At 37.7% G+C, this 24,943-nt stretch overlaps 1 protein-coding gene across 13 annotated transcripts in view; it reads left to right on the top strand.

The window, feature by feature from the left end:
• Positions 1 to 24,943, top strand: part of nav1b (neuron navigator 1b) — a 65,631-nt gene that overhangs the window by 28,225 nt on the left and 12,463 nt on the right. For 11 of the 13 annotated variants that reach the window (XM_081606869.1, XM_008408985.3, XM_081606871.1 and 8 more), the window contains 12 exons: positions 2,632 to 2,734; positions 3,850 to 4,206; positions 17,209 to 17,353; positions 18,218 to 18,518; positions 20,342 to 21,089; positions 21,514 to 21,927; positions 22,644 to 22,685; positions 22,767 to 22,927; positions 23,164 to 23,337; positions 23,838 to 23,890; positions 24,251 to 24,274; positions 24,696 to 24,773. In XM_081606869.1, coding sequence (XP_081462995.1) covers positions 2,632 to 2,734; positions 3,850 to 4,206; positions 17,209 to 17,353; positions 18,218 to 18,518; positions 20,342 to 21,089; positions 21,514 to 21,927; positions 22,644 to 22,685; positions 22,767 to 22,927; positions 23,164 to 23,337; positions 23,838 to 23,890; positions 24,251 to 24,274; positions 24,696 to 24,773 — 2,600 coding nt within the window. Of the gene's footprint in view, positions 1 to 2,631; positions 2,735 to 3,849; positions 4,207 to 14,159; positions 14,314 to 17,208; positions 17,354 to 18,217; positions 18,519 to 20,341; positions 21,090 to 21,513; positions 21,928 to 22,643; positions 22,686 to 22,766; positions 22,928 to 23,163; positions 23,338 to 23,837; positions 23,891 to 24,250; positions 24,275 to 24,695; positions 24,774 to 24,943 lie in introns of those variants that run through there. The other 2 variants (XM_008408991.3, XM_081606877.1) reach the window with 2 other exon arrangements.

The raw sequence follows: 24,943 nt of genomic DNA on the forward strand, positions 1-24,943 counted from the left end.
AATCAATAAGATCTAGCAGAAAAGCATTTATTTCAGGTTTTTCATTACATACAGTGAATGAATATTATTTGTCTGTAGGATAATTAGATCTTCCTTGTTTGTTTGCTAAACTGCCACTTCACTAAGCAATGTCAATGCTTGTGTAATAAAGTAAAAAAATAAAAAAATTTGGGAAGATAGAACAAAGCAGAATAAAAAGTAATCATGGCGCCTGATTAAAGCTGCAAAATCTTCTCCTTGCTATCTTTGATTATTTATTACACTGTCTTAATGAATTCAAGCCATGTGCAAGACCTTCTGTCTAACTTGGCCATATCTGAAGAGTTTGACATGTGCTGGTTTATTTCCTTATCAGTTGGAAACTTATCTGAAGTTATTTTCCATTCACAAAATGTGCACCATTTAGGTCTGCTTTATATCAACCAGACTGTGGCACATTAAAAAAAACAAACATTTATGAACAAGACCATCTGACAGTGGACAATTATTCACAGGTGCTACATCTGCCTTAGGAACATTCCAAGTTTTCCTTCTCTGGTGTTGGCATTGCTGCAGTGCAGGATGCTAAAGGACCACCAGCTGCTACACAGGGGGTCCAGTGCATTCTTCATACAGGATGTATTCAAAACAGATGGGATTCACACGTGTCTTACATTGAGCATTCCTGCTTCAGTGCATTCCATGGGATTAATTTGATTTTGTAGGATGTTCATCCCTCTTCATTCCCCTTTGCTTCTTATTCAGTATGTTTGTCTCAAATGTTTAAAATTACCTTTGCAAATTATAACAGCAACTAAATGTGAAGAACAAAATCAGTCCTACAGGGCACAACTAAGAAAGAACTTGGAGAATTAAAGTGTATTAAATGCCTAAATGAGACATTGAGCAGTAAATTAAAGGAGAACTAGATATTTCCAGCCATTTATGTTTATTCTCATTAAAAGGATGGATAACATTTCCTGTTTTTCTCACCGTAATTTTATTTGAAACAATTTCTACTGTGTTCTAATGTTGTCATTTCCTGTCTACAAAAATGTACTGAAGAAAAGTAGAGCAATAGCATTATAGTAACAATTGGGTTTTGTTAATGAGTTTATATGTACATTTTCTACATAAGAAATCTAACTACAAAACAATTGGTATTTGTTAGTCGGCACACAATTTAGATAGAGGAAGTACACCCCTCTTTGATTTTTGCGTTTGTTGTATGAGTAAATTAATGATCTGGTTCAAAAACATGCAACAGATTCAATGCTGTCATTAAAATGTATTCAAAAGTTTAAAGTTGCACAATAAAATAACTACAGATTTTCTGCTTTAACAGGAGAACTATATTTTAATCATAAGCAGATGTGAGCGTCTCTCTAAAAGTAGAGGTCTTGGCAGTTTGTTTCTCAGGGACATACAGGTTTCCAAGGTAACGCATTACCAGGAAGGAAAGACATCAGTGATGTTGCTGCACAGCAATTTGCCGAGCAAAGATTTAACGTTTTTTGCTGATATTGGCGGTTTCACAAGCTGTAGAACCACTGATTCCTTTCTCCTTTTTTAAATCCTGTTATTTCTATTTGGGTTTCATCTTTTGTTTTTTTTTTGCCAGTTTTCTTCTGGCAAAAGTATTGGGTCATCAGTCAAATTCACTCAAATAAAAATTTGACTTGAAAATTTCAAAGTTTTCACAGTTTTGGAAATTACATAGCTTGATGATAATGTTTATCATCAAGCTATGTAATCCACAGGAACCAAATTGGTAACCATACATGTAAGGGCAAACCTTCAATAGCAGATGTTCTTTTTCTGTTTTGCCTTCTTGCTTACAACTAGGTGATGCAACAAGTTTTAAATATACAAAGTCTGTTTCTACTTAGTTGATTTGTCTGATTTATTTTCTTCTGAACTCTTACTAAATTAGTTAAACATCCTCGTATAAGCTCAGCACGTTACTGTTACCTGTGGGGTCCCCTGACGTATTTGCCACTCACACAGCTTTCCTAGTTAATGCATTTATTGGTAATTTGTCTTTCCCTTGGGTTATTTGCCTCAGCTGTGTAGTGGAAACCCCCAGATTCCTCTTTTTTATAGAGACATATTTTACAGCAAACTCAACAAGACCCCTAATTGTACTGTAATATTGATTTGACATGGTCATAACCCAGTGACTTTATAATGCATGCAGCTGGGAGAAAATACGCTGACGTAGAGTAACTCTGCTGTGGGTGTAATTCAGCTTGGTGGTACAGTTCAGGCATGCGAGTCTTAGCTAATGATCAGTGGATCGGAAAAATACAGTTGAGAAGGAAAACATCTGAAAGAGATCTTGGGTGTGGTGGGAATCCCCCTGCTGGGCAATCTAAGTTGCAGACAACTTGAGGAAGTACCACATCAGTTCAGAGGGGTGTAGTCTGAAATAGTGAAACAGCCCATTACTCTGCCTAATGGCCTGAACATACACTGGATGAGTTTCTGCATGGAAAACAGCTGGCACACTAATGCAGATGCAAATAATGCAAACCAGCTTTTATTAATGCAGTTCATCAGTGTTTGTGTGTAAAAACACTCTAAAACAATACACACTCAAACATAAATGAAACACTTAGAGAAACCTTTAAGATGTTCTTTATTTTCACACAGATCCAGATTCCCAGAGGAAGCGGACTGTGCAGAATGTTCTTGACCTCCGCCAGAATCTGGAAGACACGATGTCGAGTCTGCGCGGCTCCCAGCTGACCCACAGGTAAACACATCTGGATCTACATTTGCTTTTTAGTGTAAGCGGTTGTGTTCTATACCAGCACAAGATAAAGTTGCGTTTTAATTAATCAGAAACGATTGATATTTAAAGAAAAAGCCTGAACTGAAGAAGATTAACTCACAGAATGAATCAATATATAACATAATCAAGAGTAAACAGTTGTGCCGAAGCTGCTAGGGGGATTTCCACCTGGTGCACATCTGGTTTCCATCTGTTTTCAAATGGCCTTCTCTTTTTCATTCTCATAGTCTCACTTCAGAAATCTTTGTTTTTGATGGAACAACAATAGATCTAAACATGGATTTGTCACAACAAGAGCAGTGTACAACAATTATAGCAGAAAGAACGTGACATTTTTGCAATCCTTACTGTAAATTAGGACTTGCTGTGTATTTTTAGAATTAAAAGAAATCAAAGTAAGTTGTGTTGATTTTTTTTTTCTGACTGAAATTTAAACATGCCTTTACATATTATTCTTGTGTTGTGAGTGCTTGGTCAATCATCAGCGACAGAAAAATAACTGGCTTTTCATTTGCTGAGCTCATTTCTTTTACCAAGTAATTTAGTCTAAAATCTTGTATTAAATCCTCTGTCTCCTGTAGATGCCATTTGAATGCAAGATAATCAACAGTTAACTGAGAAAAAGACACAATCTTGTTCTCAATACTTATAAATTATCCACAAAGAAGAGATAAAAATATCTACAGACTTTGCATTATTTATTTGGTTGACTCGGTTCATCAAGTTGTGCAATCCACAGACATAGCAGATGCTCGAGGCTTGGCGTTTTTAACCCTGACCTACTTATAAAACAAGTAAACTTTGGGATTCACACACATATTGCTGCATTTAACTGCATTTAAAAATATCAGGTCATCCTTGTTTGTGTCTTCATGTTTCATGCGGTAACTTGTCATGATTTATTCCCTGAAGAATGTTTGACATTTCATCTGGTTCAAGAGCAACTTAATATGAGTTTCTTTTAAGAGAAAGCAAAATGTGCTTTTTTGAACACATGTGTGACATTTTGCATATACTAAGCTTTCTGAGTCAAATACAACAGTGGAACCCTCTGAACCTTCTCCGTATCTTTGTAGCTGTATGGATAGCAGCAACGTGGGCTACGACAGTGATGAGACCAATGCCCGCAGCATTTCCAGCATGTCGAACCGCTCCTCACCTCTGTCCTGGCGCCATGGTCAGTCCAGTCCTCGTCTTCAGGCTGGCGATGCCCCATCTTCCACAGGTGGCGGATACCCGGGCACTAAGAGCTCCTCCCAGTACACAGCCCACACCATGCCTGCTCGCTGCTCCAGTCGCCTTAGTAGCACGTCTCGCATTGAACTCATCGAAGGTCTCGACGATGATCCTGATCTCAAGTCTGGTTACCTGAGTGATACTGACCTTCAAGGAAAGAGCCTGCCAGATGATGATGACGACAACTTGGCCAATGGGTGAGAAAGGAGGCTTTTAAACCTTTATCATCATAGCAGAAACAAATGAGGATTGTAGTATAACAAGCAATAAGTTCAAAAAATGGCACATTTCCACCTGTCTGTTAAAGTAGTGATGAAAAAACATGGCATTTATTAAATCAGGTCAGAGTAAAAATCGCTGACGACTTCACCGGGATGTTATATTCACACCAACGAGCAGCGTTTTGAAAGCAAAAGAAAAAGACAAGCAATATATTTGGTCAACACCACTCTTTATGTCAAGCAGCTGCTCATCTGGTGTAGAACCTTTGATAAAGAAAGAAGTGGTATTTTAGCACCTTTGTCTGTACCAGTACTACTAATCATGCAAGCTGTTTAGTGGTCAAAGGTTAATGAATAATCAGATGTTTAAATCAGCTAATCAAATTTATGATCAAGAGAATAGAACACTGAAAAATAGCTTCAAGACTAACTAATGATATAAATGTCAGCAAAACAGCAGTTATAAGATTACATCAGCACAGCAATGACATATGAGGTGGAGCGAATAGGAGGGAAAAAAAGGGGGGAAGATGTGTGTGTGTGTGCCTGTCCATGTGTGTCAAAAGCTGGTGTGTGTGTCAGAGCTAGAGATGAAGATTGGAGAAGGGAGCCTTGATAATGTCCACATCTGGACAAAACGGCGCCAAATTGGAACAAATTAAAGGGCAATAAAACACTACACACGAGGCCTACCCTTTAGTCTTTAGAGAGACAAAGGAAATGTTTCTTCAAATTCCTTTGCTGCATGAAAAACTTGGACAAAAGTCTATGCTGCACCTTTGTGAGGGAGAGCAAAAGAGGAGAAAAGGAAGCAGAACCAATGCACAGTCTTGGCCTGGTTATTCAAAAAACTATTTGCCACATTTTTTTTCAGCAGAGAAAAGAAGAATTGCACAGCATCCAATCAGCAACTCCTCAGAGAAGCAGTGGGTTTAGCCACTCACAAACACATTAAACCAACATTATGAAACAATGTCTCCATCATTCTTTTTTTAACTGTAACTTCTCCCTACCCAGACACTTTAAGAAAGTTCTGTCTTACTTTGAGGCGATCAGTGTCATAGTCAAAGCGATGACCAGGGACACGTCCAAAAAATAAGGCATCTGGCTCAAACAGCTGGATGGGTTGTTTGGGGGAGTCGTTGGTTGCGTTGCGGATTACCTCCCAAGTCGACTATGAAAAGCAGCTTCCAGCAACCTTCTGTTGTACACTGGAAATGGAGGGACTACAGGAGGTTCTTCAAGTCACACTATGAAGTTTTAAAAGCCTTTTCTTCGTCCTCCAGATGAAGAATGAACAGTTAATGCATGGGCGTCGTCATAGGAGATTCTCACTCCAAAGACAGTTTGTGTGGTTCGCTTGAGATTATAAAGGTTTTCTGACCTCAACAAGATGGCTTACAGCAGTATGAATGCTGGTAGATGCAGTCTGATCAGTCTGCTCTGGAAAAACGGGATCCAACTCAAGTATAAAAAGATAAAGTTAGTAGGTTAGTTATTCAGATTTGGTAGCCAGTCAGCATCCATAGTTTAAGAGACTTTCTTAGACTCCCAAATGTTTGTTTTTTTTAACTACATTAATAAGATGTATCTATTTCAGCTTCCACATTGTGTCCATGTTTTAATTGAAATAGTCTTTCTTTAAAGTGAGGGGAAAGTAATAACTTTTTTTTAGCCAGCTGGTCGACAGTGCACAGCATCATGTGGCAGCACCACATTATATGCTTGATAGAGACATATAGAGACAGGAACTGTTTCTCTTGCGTCTCATTAAAATTACTTTAAATAATCAGAGCACTGATGATTTCTTTTTGTCTGGTTTGAAATGGTGACTGAAAACCAGGATGTAGTTTGATACTGGTACCCAACCAATGGCTCGAGCTGGTATGATACTGTCTTGGCTTATTAAACAGATTTCATGAAAAAAAGCATATTTTCTACCATTCACAGCATTCTTAAAGGGACTATTTGCTGACTATAACATCTTATTTGTCCCGATTAAGAATCTCATAAGGTTACAGAGTACATAGCCCCACACTTGGTGCAAGAATGCAGCAAGTGCCGAATGCATTAATAGTTTACATCTCACAGATGGAAATTTTTACGTCTTTTTCCTCTTTTTTTTCTTGCTTTTCTTTTCTGCGCACTCCACTGTCACCATGGCACTTGTCATTTACCGTCTTTTGTGTGTCGTTTAATTTCCTCCCACAACTTTCAGAAGACGGTGAGACTCGGAGAGCGGCATAAAAAGAATCAAGGACAGTTCTCTAGAGTGGAGTAGCAGCTTTATCTTTGTTGCACATGTGGAGGGATTTAAGCTCAGCCTCTGGAGCACTCTCGAGGCCCTGTGTGCCAGGTCACATTCTTACTGTGTGTGGTAAGAAGAAGAGAAGAGATGACACACATTTAAAGTTATTTGGAATTAGAGCAAAAAAATAGAACAATTAAATTGGAACACGTTGGAATTGGGTTTGTTGGAATGGGATGAAAAAGATGGATAAAAAGAAAATGAAGTGCAGAATATTGTTCTTACAATCTACTTAAATTTACATGAATTATACACCAATCCAGATGCATTTATGCAAGAGTATGACTACGACCCATTTGCCTTGTTTTTTATATCACATATGCAGCCCAGATATTGAGTTAGTGACAATACAAAGAATTTTTTTTCTTAAGAACAGCTGTGTGCCAAGGCACAAAAGATGTATTAAATGGATAAATCCATTAGACAGATAGATCCATTTCTTGATGATTTATATACTTAAACTTTGAATCTGTTGAAGCCGTAAGTTCTTATGCTTTTCTCGTTACCCTTTACATGGGATAAGTGGAGAACGTACTTATTTCTGCAGCGGAAAAACCTCTGTGGTGGTGCTATGTCACAAATATTAATTCTTCCTCATAAATTTCCCAACAACCTTTGGAGCAGATAAAAAGCTAATCCACTTTCTGAAGCGAGTGCAGAAGCCCAAGCTCCCCGTTTTCTCCTACAAAATGTGTGAACCATTTGCATTCTTACTACATCCCCCTACTCACACTTACAGTTCGGCTCATTGAGAACCATTAGCTCCCTGGTTTTGAAAATAGACCAGGCTCCTGCATGGTAACCATGGAAACCAGCTGAAAATCGACTGTAAAGAGGAGGTGCAATTTCTGTTCCCTTTCAGTAAAGGGAACAGCTGAGCTTTTTCTCATCTTTACATAGTTAAGTGATCTGAAATTAGACTTAACAAAATGACTTATTTTATTTTTACAAATGCCATCTTTTCACAAAAATGTTAATAAGACAATGATTCTACATATAGATTTGTGGATAAACATCATACTGTTTCTCAATTTCTCAAACAGTACAGTGTTGTGTAATAAGGATCGATTTATTTAGTGAGTCCAGACAATACAGTCTGTCTGTATAATAACTGGGTGCTATGTGACTCTAATCACTTTGGCTTCAGCATTAGTATTCGGATACAACAATATAGTATGTATTTGCTTAGACTTGTCCTCTGTTCAGTCTGTCAGTCAGAAATTACTTGACTTTTCAATACACAATTCATGGTCTGTTCTCCTACACTTAAAAAGTGTACAAGAATTACAAATAATAATTTTAGACATCTTAAGACACCACACATGTGTTAGAAAGACTAGGAAACCATTATAGACATATTCTCTTTTATTGGAAGTAGTGGGTGATCCAAAAAGTGAGCAATGAACCAACAATAATCACGCTTTCTTTTGTTTTTAATTTTTCCTTTCTCCCTGACCTGATTATCACAAAAAGTATATTTTCAAAAGCCCTTTTCATTAGCGTATAAGTGAATTTGGTGTGTAGCACTGAAATTACATTTGTCTGTGTTGATGGGATTGGTTTATCTAAAGACCAATTGATGAATTTCTCAACAACATAATCTTAACACAAATCTTATTATGCAGGGAATGTCTGGATAATTTCTGTTTTTCATTGTAAAGAAAGTACATTTGAGATTAAACTCAAAACACAATGAACAATTGTATTTTCAAACACAGTACAATTCCATCCATCCATTGTCCAACCCACTTGTCCTTTTTGGGGTTCTGTTTTAGTGGCCACTGGATAAGAAACGGGACAGGTTGCTAGTCGATCGTAGACATTAGTTTCTTTTTTTTATTTTGTCCAAAACTACTATCTCCACTGCTCAAATTGTGGCAAAAATATACTTGATCTTTCTTTTATGATAATTTGTATGGTTCGGTTTTCAGATAAAATTACATTACTGACAACAGGATGTCCATAGTGTCACATATTAGACATATTTCTTTATATATCTTTACACAACGGGACCATAGTAGATATGTAGATATTTATGGGGCTTTGTCTATACAGCAGCACAGAGGCAGCAGTGCAGAGTAAAGGACGTAGGCTGGTTCAGCAGCAGCATCACCACTGATCACAATCGAGCACCAACACAGCTCGGGATGGGCTGCCATGGCAACTGTCCTCCACTGACCCAGTGATGGGTTTCCTTGTGTGTCAGTGTGGTAGCTGCTGAGCAAATGAATGTGTGGAGGATGCATGTGTGATATTCAGTTGATGGTTTGTGTGAAATAAAAGGGCTGAAAAAAACTGGAGAAAAAGCAGCTCTTCAAGTAAATGACTGTAGAGGAGCTATTATGAGACAGATTCTTTTTTTTATAATTACTCTTTGAGGGACAAAACGGTGTTCATGTTGCTTGTTTCTTTCTGATCTTTACAAGATGGGATTCCCTAGATTAGCAGTGACACTAATTATGGAGAAATGTAGCTTAATTAGCTAACTTAGGTTTAGGACATGTCATGTTTTGAGTGATAAATTCTGCCATTGCTTCTGTGATCTATAGAAAAGAATTTGACTAACTTTGCAACATCAGCAAAGGTATGCTGCCCCAAGCCAAGCTATGCAGTCTGTAGTTTCAAAACATCATAGATGTTTTGAATGTGCCATATTTAGGTCAGTTTTTGAAATGCTGGAATACTAACAGTCTTGCTCACTGCCTGGAAACTGTCTATTGACAAATGCATTCCATTATGCACCAAAGGTTTGCTGCAGTCATCCGATCCTGGATCGGTTCCCTCAGCAGTCTGTGTTTAATTTCCCTTTCCTGTCTAAGTTCTGGACTTAGTCACTTTGTACCTCCCTGACTGTTCAAACCTCCCATATTTTTCTGACCCATTTAAATCTATCAGTACAAAAGTTGCTGCTTTGGTCTGTGACAAACACTTTGGAGAATACAATTTTATGAACTCCAGTGAAAAGTATTTCTAGTTTCTGAGTCTTTCTTACTGTCACTACATCATTTTAAAGAACACAAATTTGTAGTTTGCATTTGTTTAAAGGACATAATTCTGTCTGTTATGGTATAACATAGGTTACTGTTAAACCAACAGAGCACACAATCTCCCACAGTCTCTCTAAAACACATCTGGGGTCAATATGGAGCTCTCAACAAGGGTCATTGAAACAATGACTTACAAAGACTCCCCTAAAACCAAATATGCCTTTACATTCACTACAGTCCTCAGCGCTGTGAATAATAAACCATTACAGCAGCACCCCCGGGAGTATGAATCATCCCTGTATCATGTCTGCGTGTGGTCGTCTGGATATGTTTGTGGTGCTTGCCGTTCAGCCCCAGGTGGAAAGTTTTCCAAAGTTGGTACAGAAATGATTTTTTAATGGTTAGCTGTGGGTTTTTTTGCAGCATAATCTCTTCACAGCAAGCAGCTACTCAGCAAAAAAAGCATGTTAAACATAAACACAGATTAGAATAAACCTATTAAACCAGATAGTATTAAAATGGTTGAATTGTTGTCTCTAGATTTGGTGCAACATGAGACTTTCTCTGTTGGCTGCTTCAGTGGGATTTCAGACTTCGTCTGACCGATCACACTGATTTTGACTCTACATTAATTTTCTAGGCCAGTAATCAACTGCCATGTCCATGTTTCTAGGCCCCTTAGATATATGGTGAATACACTCTGTGACACAGTCACTGATGCATCTCAGAACCATTTACTTCACTGTTTTGCAATGAAAGCTGCCCAATCCTATTTGTTTGGCTGTGGTCAACCTTGATACGAATCAAAATCATGCACCAGGAGGATCCGAGGTTGTGCTTCTTTTTCCATCTTTATTCGCTTGAAATGAAAAAAACTTATGCTGACATAAATCCCCCGCTCACAGTACTATGCTTTGATGCTTTCTTTCTGTAGTAATTTCCCACACTGTGCTTCAGAATTGGATGCAGCAGACAAATGTCTACTCCTCCTATGATTCAAAAGCCATTTAGTTTTCTGAATGCTAAGTGGTGCTTCATTTTGATACACTGTGAAAGAGGATGAACACTACATTTTTATGCCAGGGTGAGTTTGAATTATTTCTGCCCCCTGCTGGTGTCTTAAAATCATTACCTGACATAGAGACTGCAGAAATTCAAAGTATAACTATAAAGTATTAGATGCAGTGCAGATTGTACATTTTGAGACTTATAATAGAGAGGTTGACTTTTTGAATGAGTAGGAACAGCACAGTGTGGTGCAGCTGTCTCCTACTGGATAAATTGTTGTCCAACACATTGCTTTAGAGCAGTGGTTCTTAACCTGGGTTCGGTGAGTCGGTCTCATGGGTTCGGCGGAGCCTCTGCCGCGGAGGTAAAGACATTTGTGTAAAGTTGTGATGATACACCCCGCTTTACCATCACTTGCTGAAGAGGATCACGTAAAAGTGCTGCGGAGGAGCCCTGATTGAAGGAGCTCCACTCTCAGCATGGATTTGAACTTGTGTCTTTAATTACTTCAGCAAAGCTCACCGTTTTGTAGCCTTCGGTGTACTTCTAAATCTGCTCCATAGTTGCATCTTTTCGGGCTTGTTACTGCCTCTAGTGGTGTGGGGGTGGTAACACAATTAATATAATTATATTACTAAATCAGAATACCGCAAAGTCTTATTTATTATTAATTTTTCATTATCTTAAGAATGTAGAGCTAATTAAATTACCTAAACAAGACCTTAAAGTGGTTCCAGTTTCTCTCGAAGGCCAACCTGTTGAAACTGTGGCAAATTTTAAATACCTTGGGTCGTTCCTGGACAGTCAGCGCAACTTTGCTAAAAACACTGACTATATTTTGAAGAACTGTTCTCAGAGACTCTACCTTTTAAGAAGACTTAGTAATCTTCTTAAAGTGACCCAACTAGACTCTAGTTGGGTCACTAGACCCAACTAGAGTCTAGTTGTGGGTGACCCAACTAGACTCTAGTTGGGTCACCCACATGTCTTGAATTTGGAAAAAAATAATTTTATTTATCACTACAGAAGGGTTCAGTGAATGCACATATGAATCTGATGGGTTCGGTACCTCAAAAAAGGTTAAGAACCACTGCTTTAGAGCAAAACACAAATTTGTTGATTTATTTGTCAACCTTTTATGCAAATGTTAAACCAACAGTTGCATAACTGATTAGCTATGTATAGATTATAGCATAGCAAAATCATAGCATAGATTAGCTATGATTTTATGTACTACTAAACAGATCATATTTGATTAAAAATGAATGATAAGGAGTGTCTTTATTAACATAAAGTAGCCATGGGGCACTGGGTGGGTTAGGTGGTAGAGCAGGTGAACCACATGCAGAGATTATAGTCCTCAAAGTGGCTGTGCTGGGCTATTTTGCCACATCTTCCTGTTTTCTCTTCACCCTCTTTCCTGTCAAACTGCTGTTCAAATTAAGCTCATAAGTGCCAAACTAATCTTTACATTTTAATTAGTCATTTCTGTCTTTTATTATGTCTTATGACGTTTTAATAATGACACTGGACCAGCCAATCAAATGTTTTTAAGACCAGTTTACCAAAAGTGAAGGAAACAGCAAAAATAAGAGATCAAAGGCAACTACAATTAAAGGTCATAATGTAAGAATGTTTTATGTCTCAGCCAAAGCCAGATGCTTTGATATCTCTCTGCATTTGCCAAGTGTAAATGTCCCAAAAACCTCATGTTGGCAGCTTTACAAAACATACAAAGCAAATTTACAGAGGATGTTTTCTTACACAACCCATTTGCTTATCAGTGTAGTACAGTTGTTACTATAAAGTGCAAACATTGCTGGAAGGCTGTTTGGATGACAGCTTTTTTTTTCTAACAGTGTGGTCTGGCTGAGATAAACAGGATATGTGAGCACCGACACACTTTTTTGCCCTGTAAACAATTGAGATCAAATATCATTCTTGGAAGACAAATATTCATTCTTTTAAGTTGTATTAAGGAATAAATGCCATATGTGATCAACAACTATGTAAGCCACTGATTTATGATCCTTGTGAGCAAAGCAAAGAAAATCAACAGGCATCAGAAGAAATAGTGTTCTCCGTTAATATTATCATTATTTACACTTAAGGTAAAGGTGTGTGCAAAAGTTCTGAAATAAATTGTCTTTGAGAATTTGTAACAAATTTTTTGTCTCCATTTATTGTAAAGCTTTGACTTGCAGATACAATCATTGTAGAAAGCACAACATAATAAAAAGTAGCATCTTTGTTCATCTTTCCTGAATAATAGATATGTTTCACTCTGTCATAGCTTCTGTGCATTTATTAACAATCATTAAAAATATCACTGATACAGAGAAACACATAGTTGTGCTCTTATGTTTTGAAATTACTTACCTGGTAAGTATGTTGTTTGGTCACATTGAACCCTCATTTTCAGTCTGAATAACTTAGAGGGTTTACAAATCAAGACTGATGATGTGGATGGGGCGCAAATCCATCTTGCCCCAAAGCTTTGACCTCCTGGAGTGTTTTACTGACATGACATCACCAGAAATTGCAACGAATATAACTGTTCCACTACTAATGAGAGGGGGAGGTTGGGTTTTCCAAAGCTGCTCATGCATCACTGGAGATCCTTGTGTCATCTGTGGGCTTGTGGTTTCACTTGCAGAGATTTAGATTTCTACCTTGAACTGCATTTTTTCCATACTGCATTTAAAAATGTCTTGATGTATGATAAATAATTTTGAAGAGAACAAAAATGTTCAACACTATTTGCAAAAGTCTCTATAGGCTGGCTTTTGACTACTTTTTTTTAGATTGTTTATTAAAGTGCAAGGTTATTATGTAAAATCAACTTTTTTGAGCTTTTTATCATGTTATAATGTAATTGCGTCATAGCAAACAGATGTGTAGTGTTGTTTCAGTTATTTCATGCATGTTTGAGAAATTCTTCAATCTCCCCTGATAGCCATTCGGGAGAAAACACTTGGTGGAACTGCGCATCCTCTGCACTTATCATACGAACTACTTCTCAGTTCAATGAGCTCAAGAACGGTTGTAAACAGCATCATGGAGGACCATTATTGTGATGATATGCAGAAGGTGGAGTATTGGACAAAGTAGGAACTTCTTAAAGAGACAGACGCCCATTTCAAGCCATCAAATTGCAAAGTCAAATTTATTTTAGATTATGTTTGGTATACTGCATACACATCATTTTTATAACAACAAATGTAGCAGTTACTTAATTGCGCTATAAAATGATACTATGTGCCTGAAAATACATAATATGCGCCCTTTAAAATGTTCAGATCTGACAACAAACAACCTCCATAAAGAGCTAAGTTCAAGGACGTTTTTAAGTTAATTATAACAATTATAGAGCGAGAGTTTTTGCCAAGTGTTAAATAAATTTTGATATGTGTGTTAATTTCCTAGAAAAGCAAGCTAAAGTTAAAGGGTTAGCGTCGTCATTGGTGATCATCTTTTCATTAAACATCGGAGTCAGTTCTCTCGCGCGCTCTGTCTCGCTCGCGCGTCCTGTCTCCCTCTCTCTCGTTTTTCATTTGGGGATGGGTGTAGCCTGACTCCTTTCTGCTGGCTGAATGAGTGGTGAGAATGGGTCTTTGCTTCCACAGGATGTGAATAGTACTCGCTTACGGACAATTAAGAGGAATTGCTGTCACTTAAAGTGAAAAGCTAGAAAAAGACACAAATGAGCGGTCGTGCTTTGAAAGTGCCTCCGTTGCGGTCAGCGGCAGGATCAAGGAGGACTTTACTTCTTACACCAAGGTAACTCTCCGACTCTACGTGCACTTTTAGGTACATTTAAATCCGCCAATTTCGTTCACTTTAAACGCTTTTTAAAATAGATGTTGATTACTATAGCCTGTTGGATTATGAAGTAATAATTGAAATAGCGCAAAATACTGTGTATTTTCACAGAAAAAAAAAACCCATCTAAAAACACGTGTGATTGTTTTAAAATACTATTGTATTTGGTTGTAAAATTATTAAGGCTAGTGAAACGAGATTTGAAATGGACACTGTAATGTGGCTGTTAACTATCTCCTTTAGTGAAATGTACCTCCTGTATGGAGGTTCAAACGAGCCAACATTTTAAAAATATTTATTTTATTTTTTTACTTAAATGTCCACATATTACAGCTATAAGCAATTATGTAGATACTTTTTAAAAAATACAGGCATGTTCTTGTTTGCGAAAAGCTTATTTCATGGTTCAGCATGAAAACAATTTGTTTCATCCGTCAGCCTTACACATCAGTAGATAGTCAGGGTTACCAGTTTCAATAAAGTCTGCTGTGTAGGCGACAAATGAAATGTTGCATTGCATGAACCATAAAATAAAGAAATTCTGAAATAATTAGTTAAAATTTTCCAAACAATTAAAGAATAATGTGATACAGTCTGTATGGAACTAAATATGAACTTTGGTCACTAATTGGTAAATGATGTATTAATTGGTAAACAATATATCCAACTCGAAATCAAAGACAACCATTACCAAGAGATGCCACACTATGAGACATCTTCAGATGCAACTGTTTTTTTGTGAGATGGATGAAATTATGAACAGTTCCAATTAACAGTCAGGTTTTAATACCTTAAGGGTTTTGTTGGAAATTTGAAGATTATTTTATATTTTAAACATCACAGTGAGCCCAAGAAGTAATTCCAGTCAACATAGAATAGAATAGAACAGAACAGAACAGAACAGAACAGAACAGAATAGAATAGAATAGAATAGAATAGAATAGAATAGAATAGAATGGCCGAGCCGAGTCCAATTAAAAATCTTGCCAAGATAAAACTAAAATCTTAACCTCATAAAAACCTGAAAATTTAACAGAGGTGCTTACACTTTTGGTAAGCACCTCAAGAAACTATATCTGGTACAGACCCCTTGGTCTTTTTATTTGAAACCAAGGTGAAATCAGAAAGTGGTTTACAACCTTACATTGTTTATATCCAGAATATTTACCAATACCGTTAGCCTGTAGGTTACTGTTTTATGTCCTACCAACTATGTAAAAGTTGTTGGAATGTCCTCACTTTCTTACACTCTCCAGCCAATCAATCATCTTAAACACTTGTAGTGAATCACATATCAGACTAGCATCATAAAGACTCTGGAGGGCAAGAAACACCAGTTAATTGCCCCACCAAACATGCACTCCGTTGTTGTACTCCCACACTCCCTGTCTGGGTTTTACCTCACAGAGCAGACAACTTGGCTTGTAATATCAACAACCCACAGGCCTTCCTCTAAAAGTTGACATCCCTGTGGGGTTATTCACGGCCCCTCTGTGTCGCCCCTCACAGAGGAACTATTGTCTGAGAATACCACAGAAATTTGCACTGAGTGGGAATCGTTAAACTAATCCAAGAGTCGACGGTGTTGGAAATATTTTTGAAAATATTAAATCAAACCTTTATTCTCTTGTTTTTGAACTCAAACTTTGAAGCTATCCACCCATAACCACAAATCAGTTTCTAAGCCATCACTTATATAAATTGTCCAAATCAGCGCCTTAAAGAAGTGTAACTCACAGCCACTGCTCTGTTTTACAACTTCAGCCATGCCACTCATTTCCTGCCATGTGATTATATTCAATTCTGAACGTGTACAAGCCATTTTTGTCTCCCTGTGCTTTTCTGTGCAATCCCATGTTCCCTGCCTTTGCTAATTGCAGACTTCATACCCACAAAGGGCATTTTCAGCTCAGTGGAGAAGTCAGAAGAAGAGTAGAAGAACTGATTCAACTCAAGCAATGACTCAGCTTGAAATGATCATATTAATTTACCTTTTCCACTAGGCCACATTTTTGTGTGCCAACACAAATTTTATTACCATCTGTGGTTACCAGTGGTAATAATCGAGGTCATAATTATGCAGGAACTGAGCTGGACTTGTTTTTATGGTCTCAGCAGATATCACTTTCTTCAGAGTAGAAAACTGTAGCCTCCTATTAGACTTGAATGGTCTCATGCGCTGATGATGATGTTGACTAAAAGTGTGCACAGCTTGTTGAATGTTGCACAATGACTAGCTTTTCAATGTGTTCAAATATGAGCAGCCTGACTTCCAGGGCATGATTTAGGTTGTGCAGAGACTGTCCACCCCTGTAATTTTTGCCAGTCAGGCATTGTCAGTTTCAAGGTGACTTAGAGGTCCATTGAGACATGAAGGAAAAGCTCATGAAGACTTTTCAAAGCTAATCACCCCTTTTTACACAAACTGCCTCTGTAAAACATGGCAGAGCACACTTGAATTCTTTCTTATGTCACAGCTTTAGATTGATTTATAACCTTATTTTGGCTAATCATGCTTTTGAGTTTTTTTTAAAGAAACTTAAAGAATAAAGAATATCTTAAAGAATATTTGACCTTACGCATATAATGAAACTGTAACGTTACATGTGTTTTGGTTTGTGTGCACGAATGAAGTGAGATTTATGACATGAAAGAAAATTCTGATTTAATATTTATGTATCAGCTGATATGTTAGTTCTTGGTTTGTTTAATGCAGTGGTTTCTTTGACTCCAGAGCCAATCTCACATCTATAAACAGACATTTTCCATGCTGTGCAACCATTTATTTGTCCTTTTCTGCTCTTTAAAGGCAGACTAAGCACTTTTCTAAGCGATTATCCTGTTTCGTTTCAGCTGGGATGAGAGCAGCTCCATCAGCAGCGGACTCAGTGATGGTGACGGCTCAGAGAACCTCAGCTCAGAGGAATTCAATGGCAGCTCATCTTTGAACTCCCTGCCCAGCACACCTTTGGGATCAAGACGGAGCTCCTCTGTTATGGTGAGCTGTAAAAATGCATCTTCTCTCCATTCCAGTGTGGATTAATGTCCCTTCTAATAAGATAAGCTCTGCTTGCCTTTATTTTCCCTTGGATGTAAGCCCCCTCTGTGAATAGTGCGCATTCAGAGTTTAACAGTTTCTTAAATCTTAGGGTGACACACATATTGATTGTATGAGATGGTGTGTGGCATTAATTGTTTAGAAGCAAATTATGGCCCAAATTGTCACAATTTTGAAATGGTTTGATTATATTTGCATGTCCATGCATTAATCAATCATGAACGTAATTCAATTTGAGTGTTTTTTGGAACACTGTTTTAGAAAAATTACGCAGGACACAACATTGCATCATCTCTTCAAGAAATCACAAATTTTGATGCTAAACTGTCATGTCAATGTCTCTACCTTTTTGTAGACAAACAATGGGTTTGCTTTTGCTAAACAGGAGAATGCTTGGTTGGACGACATGGCCATTACTGCCACTCTATGAGCCATCTGCCGTTTTATATCACTTTAAAAACATGCCAAGAAACAGCATGCATGATTTTGTCCTTAGTGCCACCTCCACTTGCACCACATGATATCTATTAATGTGTAACTGTCATTTTTCTAAAAATAGCACATTTACATTTTTCAAATCAAGATATTTTAGTTTGTCTTAAAAAGTTTTAAATCCATTATTTTTTTAAACTTCATTTGTTTTCATCTGCGGTTGTCTTCAGTTCTCTTTTGGTGCAGGAGTTTATCTTTCTATTATCTTTTCTGGATGCAAATAGGATACAAAGCAAAATTACTGACACCAGTTGATTGTAAGGATAACAAAGGCTACATCTGATTGTGTCTTCTCCATTTCTCTCTTTTCAGCTCCGCACTGATGCAGAGAAGCGATCTCTGGTGGAAAGTGGCCTTTCTTGGTACAGCGAGGATGGCAAAGCCAGCCACAAGCTTGACAGCTGCAGCTTCAACTCAGGAAGCCTCAAATCTGAAGCCCCAAGCAAGTGGAGAAAGAAGCCGCCGAGCCTCAGCGAAGATTTTGGGGTTAAAGTCGACTTGAAGAAGCCTCAGAGTTTGGGTCAACCAGGAAGTTTCAAGAAGGGCAGAAATCCTCCGGTGGGCGTGACCTCCCCTATTACCCATACCTCCCAGTGTATGCTCAAGGTTGCAGGTGAGAATCTGTTGCATATTGGTCTCATCTAGATTTCATCAAAAGGCTTCTGTTTATCTTCTTTAAGGAATTCTGCCCACAGTAATACTTTTAGCTTGTTTTAAGATGAAAATCCATGTCATCAATTATCTCCCCAGCTTCTGAAGGCAAACGTGAAACAGTGTGTTTATATAACAGTCGAGCCAAATGCCTGCTTGTTATCTGGAACTTTGAAGAGATATATTTGCTAATGCAAGTCTGGCACTGATCCATTCTGCACACTATGTGTAAAAAGAACAATATCATTTTAAAGTTATGCCCCCATGCTATTATTATCTTTTACAATCTATTATTATCTTTTTTATGTCTGCAGACATATTTTGATGAATTTTCTTAACTATTTTTTATCATCAAAAAAACATAGCATTTTAAAATAATCACTCCTTTGTTTTTTTTTAGCGACAGTGTTTTGCTTTTACTTTTTTTTTCCAGAGCTAATTCCATGTTGTGACATATGAGAATCAGTTATGGCCAGTACTAACAACAGTACTGACAAAAAGCATCCAGAGTATTTTGAACTTACTCATATGAATGTTTATTTTCAATAGGAACAGCTATGGGTTCTTATGAGATTCTCACAATGAGATTCTCACAATTCTCACAATCACCTTTATTTAAAATATGATATCCTCTTGATTTTTACACTATTAAAACAAAAATAGTGACTGTATTTGTCTAAATTTCTCACTACTGCAAAAACTGTATTGTATTGAATATTACGATTAACATAATGTCATCTATACCAAATATATACTGTTACGTGATAACAACAAGTAGGCAAATCAACTAAGAGGTGGAGAAAGAGGAGGACAGCTAAATAAGTAGGGCAGTTAACAGAAGGATCTGACAATGAGTGATGGAAACTAATTATAATTGTAGGAGAGGCGATTCATTACATGAGAACCAGAAAAGGGCCATCAACTGAATGTAATGCATTTGGGTGAGGACCTAAACTAATGACGGAGGAAAAATGTACCAATGAATAAAGAAAATAACATATAAAATCAAGTATGTATGACAGATCATTGGCAAAACTAAAACATAATTCTTATGCAAAAGGATCTGAATGCAAAGCAAAATAGTTCACAAGAGAGGAAGATACCATAGTTAGAGGGACAAGTATTTAATTATTAACTCAGTCTTTTAGCCATCTTTGTGTTTGCATCTAATAATCAGAATGAGGAAAAAAGAGTTAAAACAGAACGACAATAATTTAAGATAAGGTTAACCAAATGGGTTAACCTGCCAGTATGTGAATTTATCTAAACTGGACTGAATTTTATTTAATTAATATTTTCTTTTTGTTATCCCTTAAGTAAAAAAAAAAAAAAAAAAAAAGGTCTTGCTCATTTACTTACTTGACATGATTTGCATGTTTTCTCTTTTATTTAAGGTAGGAAATTACCTGCTTAATATTTTTTTTAAACATTCCAGGTACTTGTGGATGACAGATCAGTGTCAACATTGATCTGTTCTACAACAAATAAGTGTGCATTAAATTTATTAATCTCCACTTTCACCTCCTTTATGTTCATGTTTGAAAATGTATTTTTAAAACAATAACTTTCATTTTTGACATCTGAACTTTTTGTCAATCCTGTTTTAAAATATTCATAAAATCTGCCACTGTCAGGTTTATAACAACAAATGGTGAGTCAGAATACGTGCCATCTATTGAAAATTAACTTATTCTCCAAGTAGCTGCTTGCAAAGACTGCATTAGAAATTTAGCTACATGTCACGAGAGCTCTAAAATAATGTATTCAATTTTTTTGTTTCTGTAGCACCGAAAAGTGAGAAGCCTCTGGACAAATCTAAAATTTCCATCAAAACTGCTGGCCTACAACGGTCCCGATCAGATGCTGGCAGAGATTTTCACGGAGAACACCGCAAGCCCCCTTCAGGTTTGGTCAAACCATCTGCTGGAGGTTCCTTTGGCTACAAGAAACCGTCAACAGCCATCGGTTCCGCTACTGTTATGACAGCAGGGGGCGCCCATATCCCCGGAAGCTCTGCTACAGTGGGGAAAACACCCAAGTCATCTGGCATCCCTGTCAAGCCTCTAGGTGGAGGAACAAGCTTGGCCAGAAAGAACAGTTTTGACGCTAGCAGCGAGCACGGCTTCCTGGGGCCAAATGCCCGAAACAGCATTCAGTACCGCAGCCTGCCCCGACCAGCCAAATCGAGCGCTCTGAGTGTGATTGGGCGCCCAGTGGCACGTCCTGCCAATGGAACTATTGACCCCAGTCTGTTGAGTTTGAAACCTGTACCCATGGCTTCCACAGGGCCCAGAATTAAAGAGTCAAGCGGCTGCAGTGGTAAAATGATGAGCAGAACGAATACAGGCCCTGTGAACCAGACAGACAGAGAAAAAGAAAAGGAACGGGCCAAGGCCAAGGCTGTGGACTGTGGCTCTCTGAAGGGAGACGACAGCCAGTCAGAGTGTGCAGGAGAGCCAACTGTGAAACTACACGGCCTGAGACGCACAAGCAGCAGCAAATACCCTGAACTGTCCTCTCCCACAACACCAAGGTCTCTCATTAAGCTACGTTTTTCTTACTTTTCCTTTTTTCAAGCCATGGAAGTTTGGCTTGGAATTTTCCGACTTGTATTAGCACAACGAAGCAGTGTTGGTTTACAGAATAAGTGCTCTAGTTATCTTAATGTCAACAGCAATACCTAACAGCCTTCACTAAAGAATGTATTTAAGGAAAGCTGAGGAGTGGGAGCTAGGTTTTTGTGGATTTATGCTGCAGATAACGACAAGCCTTAAAAACAGTTCTACCAAGACTTTGTACAGTGAAACTATAACGAGCTCCCTTAAACACATGATGCATTGTTTTAATATGTTTGAATAAAAACAATAACTAATTTGAGGAAATTGATAATCAGCATCAAATAGTAGATTATTTTCTCCTTTTTTGTTTTGACATATTTTGCCTTCCTTGATTCCTAGGATGCTGAATACCAAGTCTCTTGGTCGCCCTCCCAGCTTGGCTCATCTGGACAAGATGAATTCAAACAGTCTTGACTCCTGTGTGACCATCCAGGACCTTCCACCTAAAATACCACCATATTCTAAACTTCAAGACCTGGCTGCTTCCCACACATCCACCCGTCTTACTCCAAGCCCGGCTCCTGTTCTCCACATTGATTCCCCCACCTATACCAGCGAAAGTCTGAGTTTGAGTGGATCCCCCATGCTCTACCCCAAACTTTCTGGCATGCATCGCAGCTTGGAGTCTCTTCCCCTACAGATGAGTGTGCCCTCCAGCGTAAGGCTTGTACCACAAGATATGAGCGATAAAGAAGAGAGGGCTTCAGGGACCTGGAGGGGAGGGAGCAGGACGTCACTCAATCTCTCGGATAGGCAAGTTTGCGATTTTTATTTAAAATAGGTTGTGGTAAAAGATGCTTTCATCAGCTTATTGTGTGTTTTTATTTCCTTACATAAGGATGCAGATTGCAGGTGTTGTTACTCTTATTTTCAAATTAATTCACTGAATTTGATGTGAAAGCCAAAAAGCTCTCCCAGGCTTTTCAGAGTGATGTGAATAAATGTTGTATTAACTGGCTCAGAGTTCACATCTGAGGACCACTGACTATGCCACAGGCACTAAAACAATATTGGCAGAAAGAACTGCGTTTGTCCTTGCCACTGATAATTTGCTGTATGCTTGTTTTGTAAAGTAAGCATAAATACAGGGTCCTTGGCAGCCACCAAACCAATCCATTTTTATTTTGTGAGACTTTTATGACGGCAGAAAGTGTGAGCTGTCATTTTGAATAAAAGGTAAAAGTTTGGATCCATCACAGAATTGCTGTTCTTTCAAGGTGAAGATCATCCAATCTATTTTCTGGCAAGCAACTGCACATTTAAACAATCGCACACGTGGCTTTTTAAAGTGTATAGTTTATTAAATGGCTCAAATGTAGAAATAGTGATACAAACCAGTGGTATGTTTTGACAGGGTTTCTAATAAAATCCAAGAAATATATGTTGGTAATTGTGATTCTGTAACACAATAACAGTTTTTTGCTGGAAGTAATGCAGAGCAATTTTTTTTTTACTCTGCTTTTTTGCAGTGTGCAAACGGACCGGAATACTTTGCCAAAGAAAGGCTTAGAGTGAGTCCAAGTAGCATTGCTTGTTTTTACATTCAGTTTAATATGACATCACTGTTTTCACTTAAAACAACCTTTTTTTAGGCGCTACGGGTCAAGCCTCTCAGACAGCGATGGAAGCAAGCCGGGAAGACGCCACTCTCACACTATAATGAGCATGACAGAGAGCAACACCCCCCCTCAGCTACCTTCACCCACCCGCCTTCTCCACCCTTCCTCCAGCAAAACTACTCTAACCAACATTGGTGAGTGCGTCTGTTCCAGTTTGAAAATGATTTCCTAAAACTGTAAGATTATGATGCAAAGAAGATAACAATCTCCTGACTGTAGTCTTTTAGACCAGTTTTTGAAACTTTTATTGAACCTTGTTTCTGCCTTTCATTCAGTCATTGGAATAATTGTCTTATATTCAGGTAAAGTCATGCTTCCTGTGTTTGTGGGTTTTAGTTTTATCCTTTTGTTTGCCTCTTTTGCACAATAGTTGCCCCAATTTCATGTGGCACCCCAAGGATATCACGCTCCAACAGCACAGGCCCCTCCAGTGACCCAGCCTGCGATCTGTATGGATCCTCCCCTCTGGGCAGCAGTATGTCTCTGGCTGACCGGCCAAAAAGTATGATGCGATCCGGATCCTTCCGCGAACCAGGAGAGGATGGTGAATGTTCTTGCTTTTCTTCTCTTGTGGTCGAATATTTCAGCATTAATAGTTTCCTTTCATGGCCAAGAAAGAAGATCCCCCTGTTTTAGACTTATAGTGAATTAAATTAAGATTTGAACTAATACGTCTTTAAGTTGTAGGTAGAAGACAAGTTTTGCAGCACATTCTAATTAAGTGATTGATTATAGTTTGTATTCACATATATTTAATTTACTTTTCCATTGTTTATTTTCTTAAGCTTTGCTACACACAGTAAAAAAATAAGTCAACTCAGGTTTATTTATGAGTTTAATGTTCATAAAGACAGTCATATTGTTAAGTTATTTCTCTGCAGTCATCTGTTCTTAATTGTATTTTCCAAAGCTTGACATCTAGTTGTCAAAGAGAGAGTTTTTAAGAAAACAATTGTTTTGTTATAATACTGATTAAATTAGTATCCCTGTGAAAGAAACAGTGAGTTTTTGGATGGGGTAATGTCTTTCCTTTGTCTTCTTCAGTGCATGGCTCTGTGCTTTCTTTGGCATCCAATGCGTCATCTAACTATTCTGCGGTGAGTCAACACAGCTATTTTACATTAATAAAGAACTTTTTTATCTATCTTATGTTTGCTGTAGTTTCATTCTTATGTTTTAATCTATCTAAATAATATATTTCATAGAAAGTAGTATTGACAAGTTTCTTCTTAATTAAATTGGCAACATCTCACAAGGTTAAATTTTTTAAAAAAACTGCTTCATTATAGAATCTTTTTGTTAAATAGACATAAAAACTGTAAATATATAGCCATGTTTTGTTTTACTCTTTAAGGTTTCATATTTGAAACCTTAGGTAAATAGTTATTTTATATTGTAAATGTAATTAGACTTAATCCTCGACTCAATCCCCTTTTCTTGTGTTGATGCTTCATAAGAGTGAGGAAAGAATACAAGGAGAGGTAAGGATCATGTTATATCTCATCTGTGAGACTTGTTGGAATGTGTCCAGTCATCCGCCTGTGTTCACAGTGTTCCAGGAAGGCCACGGATCTTTATCTCAGCAGCTCATAACTCATTTTGTGTTATCTCTAATATTCTTTGAACTCCAGTAACCTTCCCCAAAATCTAATAAACACAGTCCAGACCCAGTACAGTTCTTAATGCATGCTCTTTATACTCACTTTGTAGTTCCTTTTTGTGGTGCAGTAACATCAATATTATGTTGTTTGCATATTGTGGTTGTAAAGTAGTGTGTTGATCACAATCCACCGTTGCATCATTGGGTTCAGTATCCAAATTAAAGTCTTCAATACTTTTGCAGTTTTGACTGAAGATCAAGTTGTCTTGCATCTTAGACCTGATTAGATTTTTTTTCTGCAGCAAATCCGGAAGTTGAGACGAGAGCTGGAGTCGTCCCAGGAAAAGGTGGCTGACCTGACGATGCAGCTTTCTGCTAACGTATGTGCAGTCGTTATTTTCTTTTCTATTCACTTTTAGTTAGAAGCTAGTTGACTTGATTTGTTTTTACTTTCCATATGAGATTTTGATCATTCTAAAAATCTATTTCTCTTTAAGTGAATTTCACAGTGGCATTACATATTTCCATTTCTAACTCTGTTACTCAAATA

This window comes from Poecilia reticulata, chromosome 5, assembly GCF_904066995.2.
Source record: "Poecilia reticulata chromosome 5, P_reticulata-male-v2, whole genome shotgun sequence".
In the NCBI taxonomy this organism is placed as follows: Eukaryota; Metazoa; Chordata; class Actinopteri; order Cyprinodontiformes; family Poeciliidae; genus Poecilia; species Poecilia reticulata.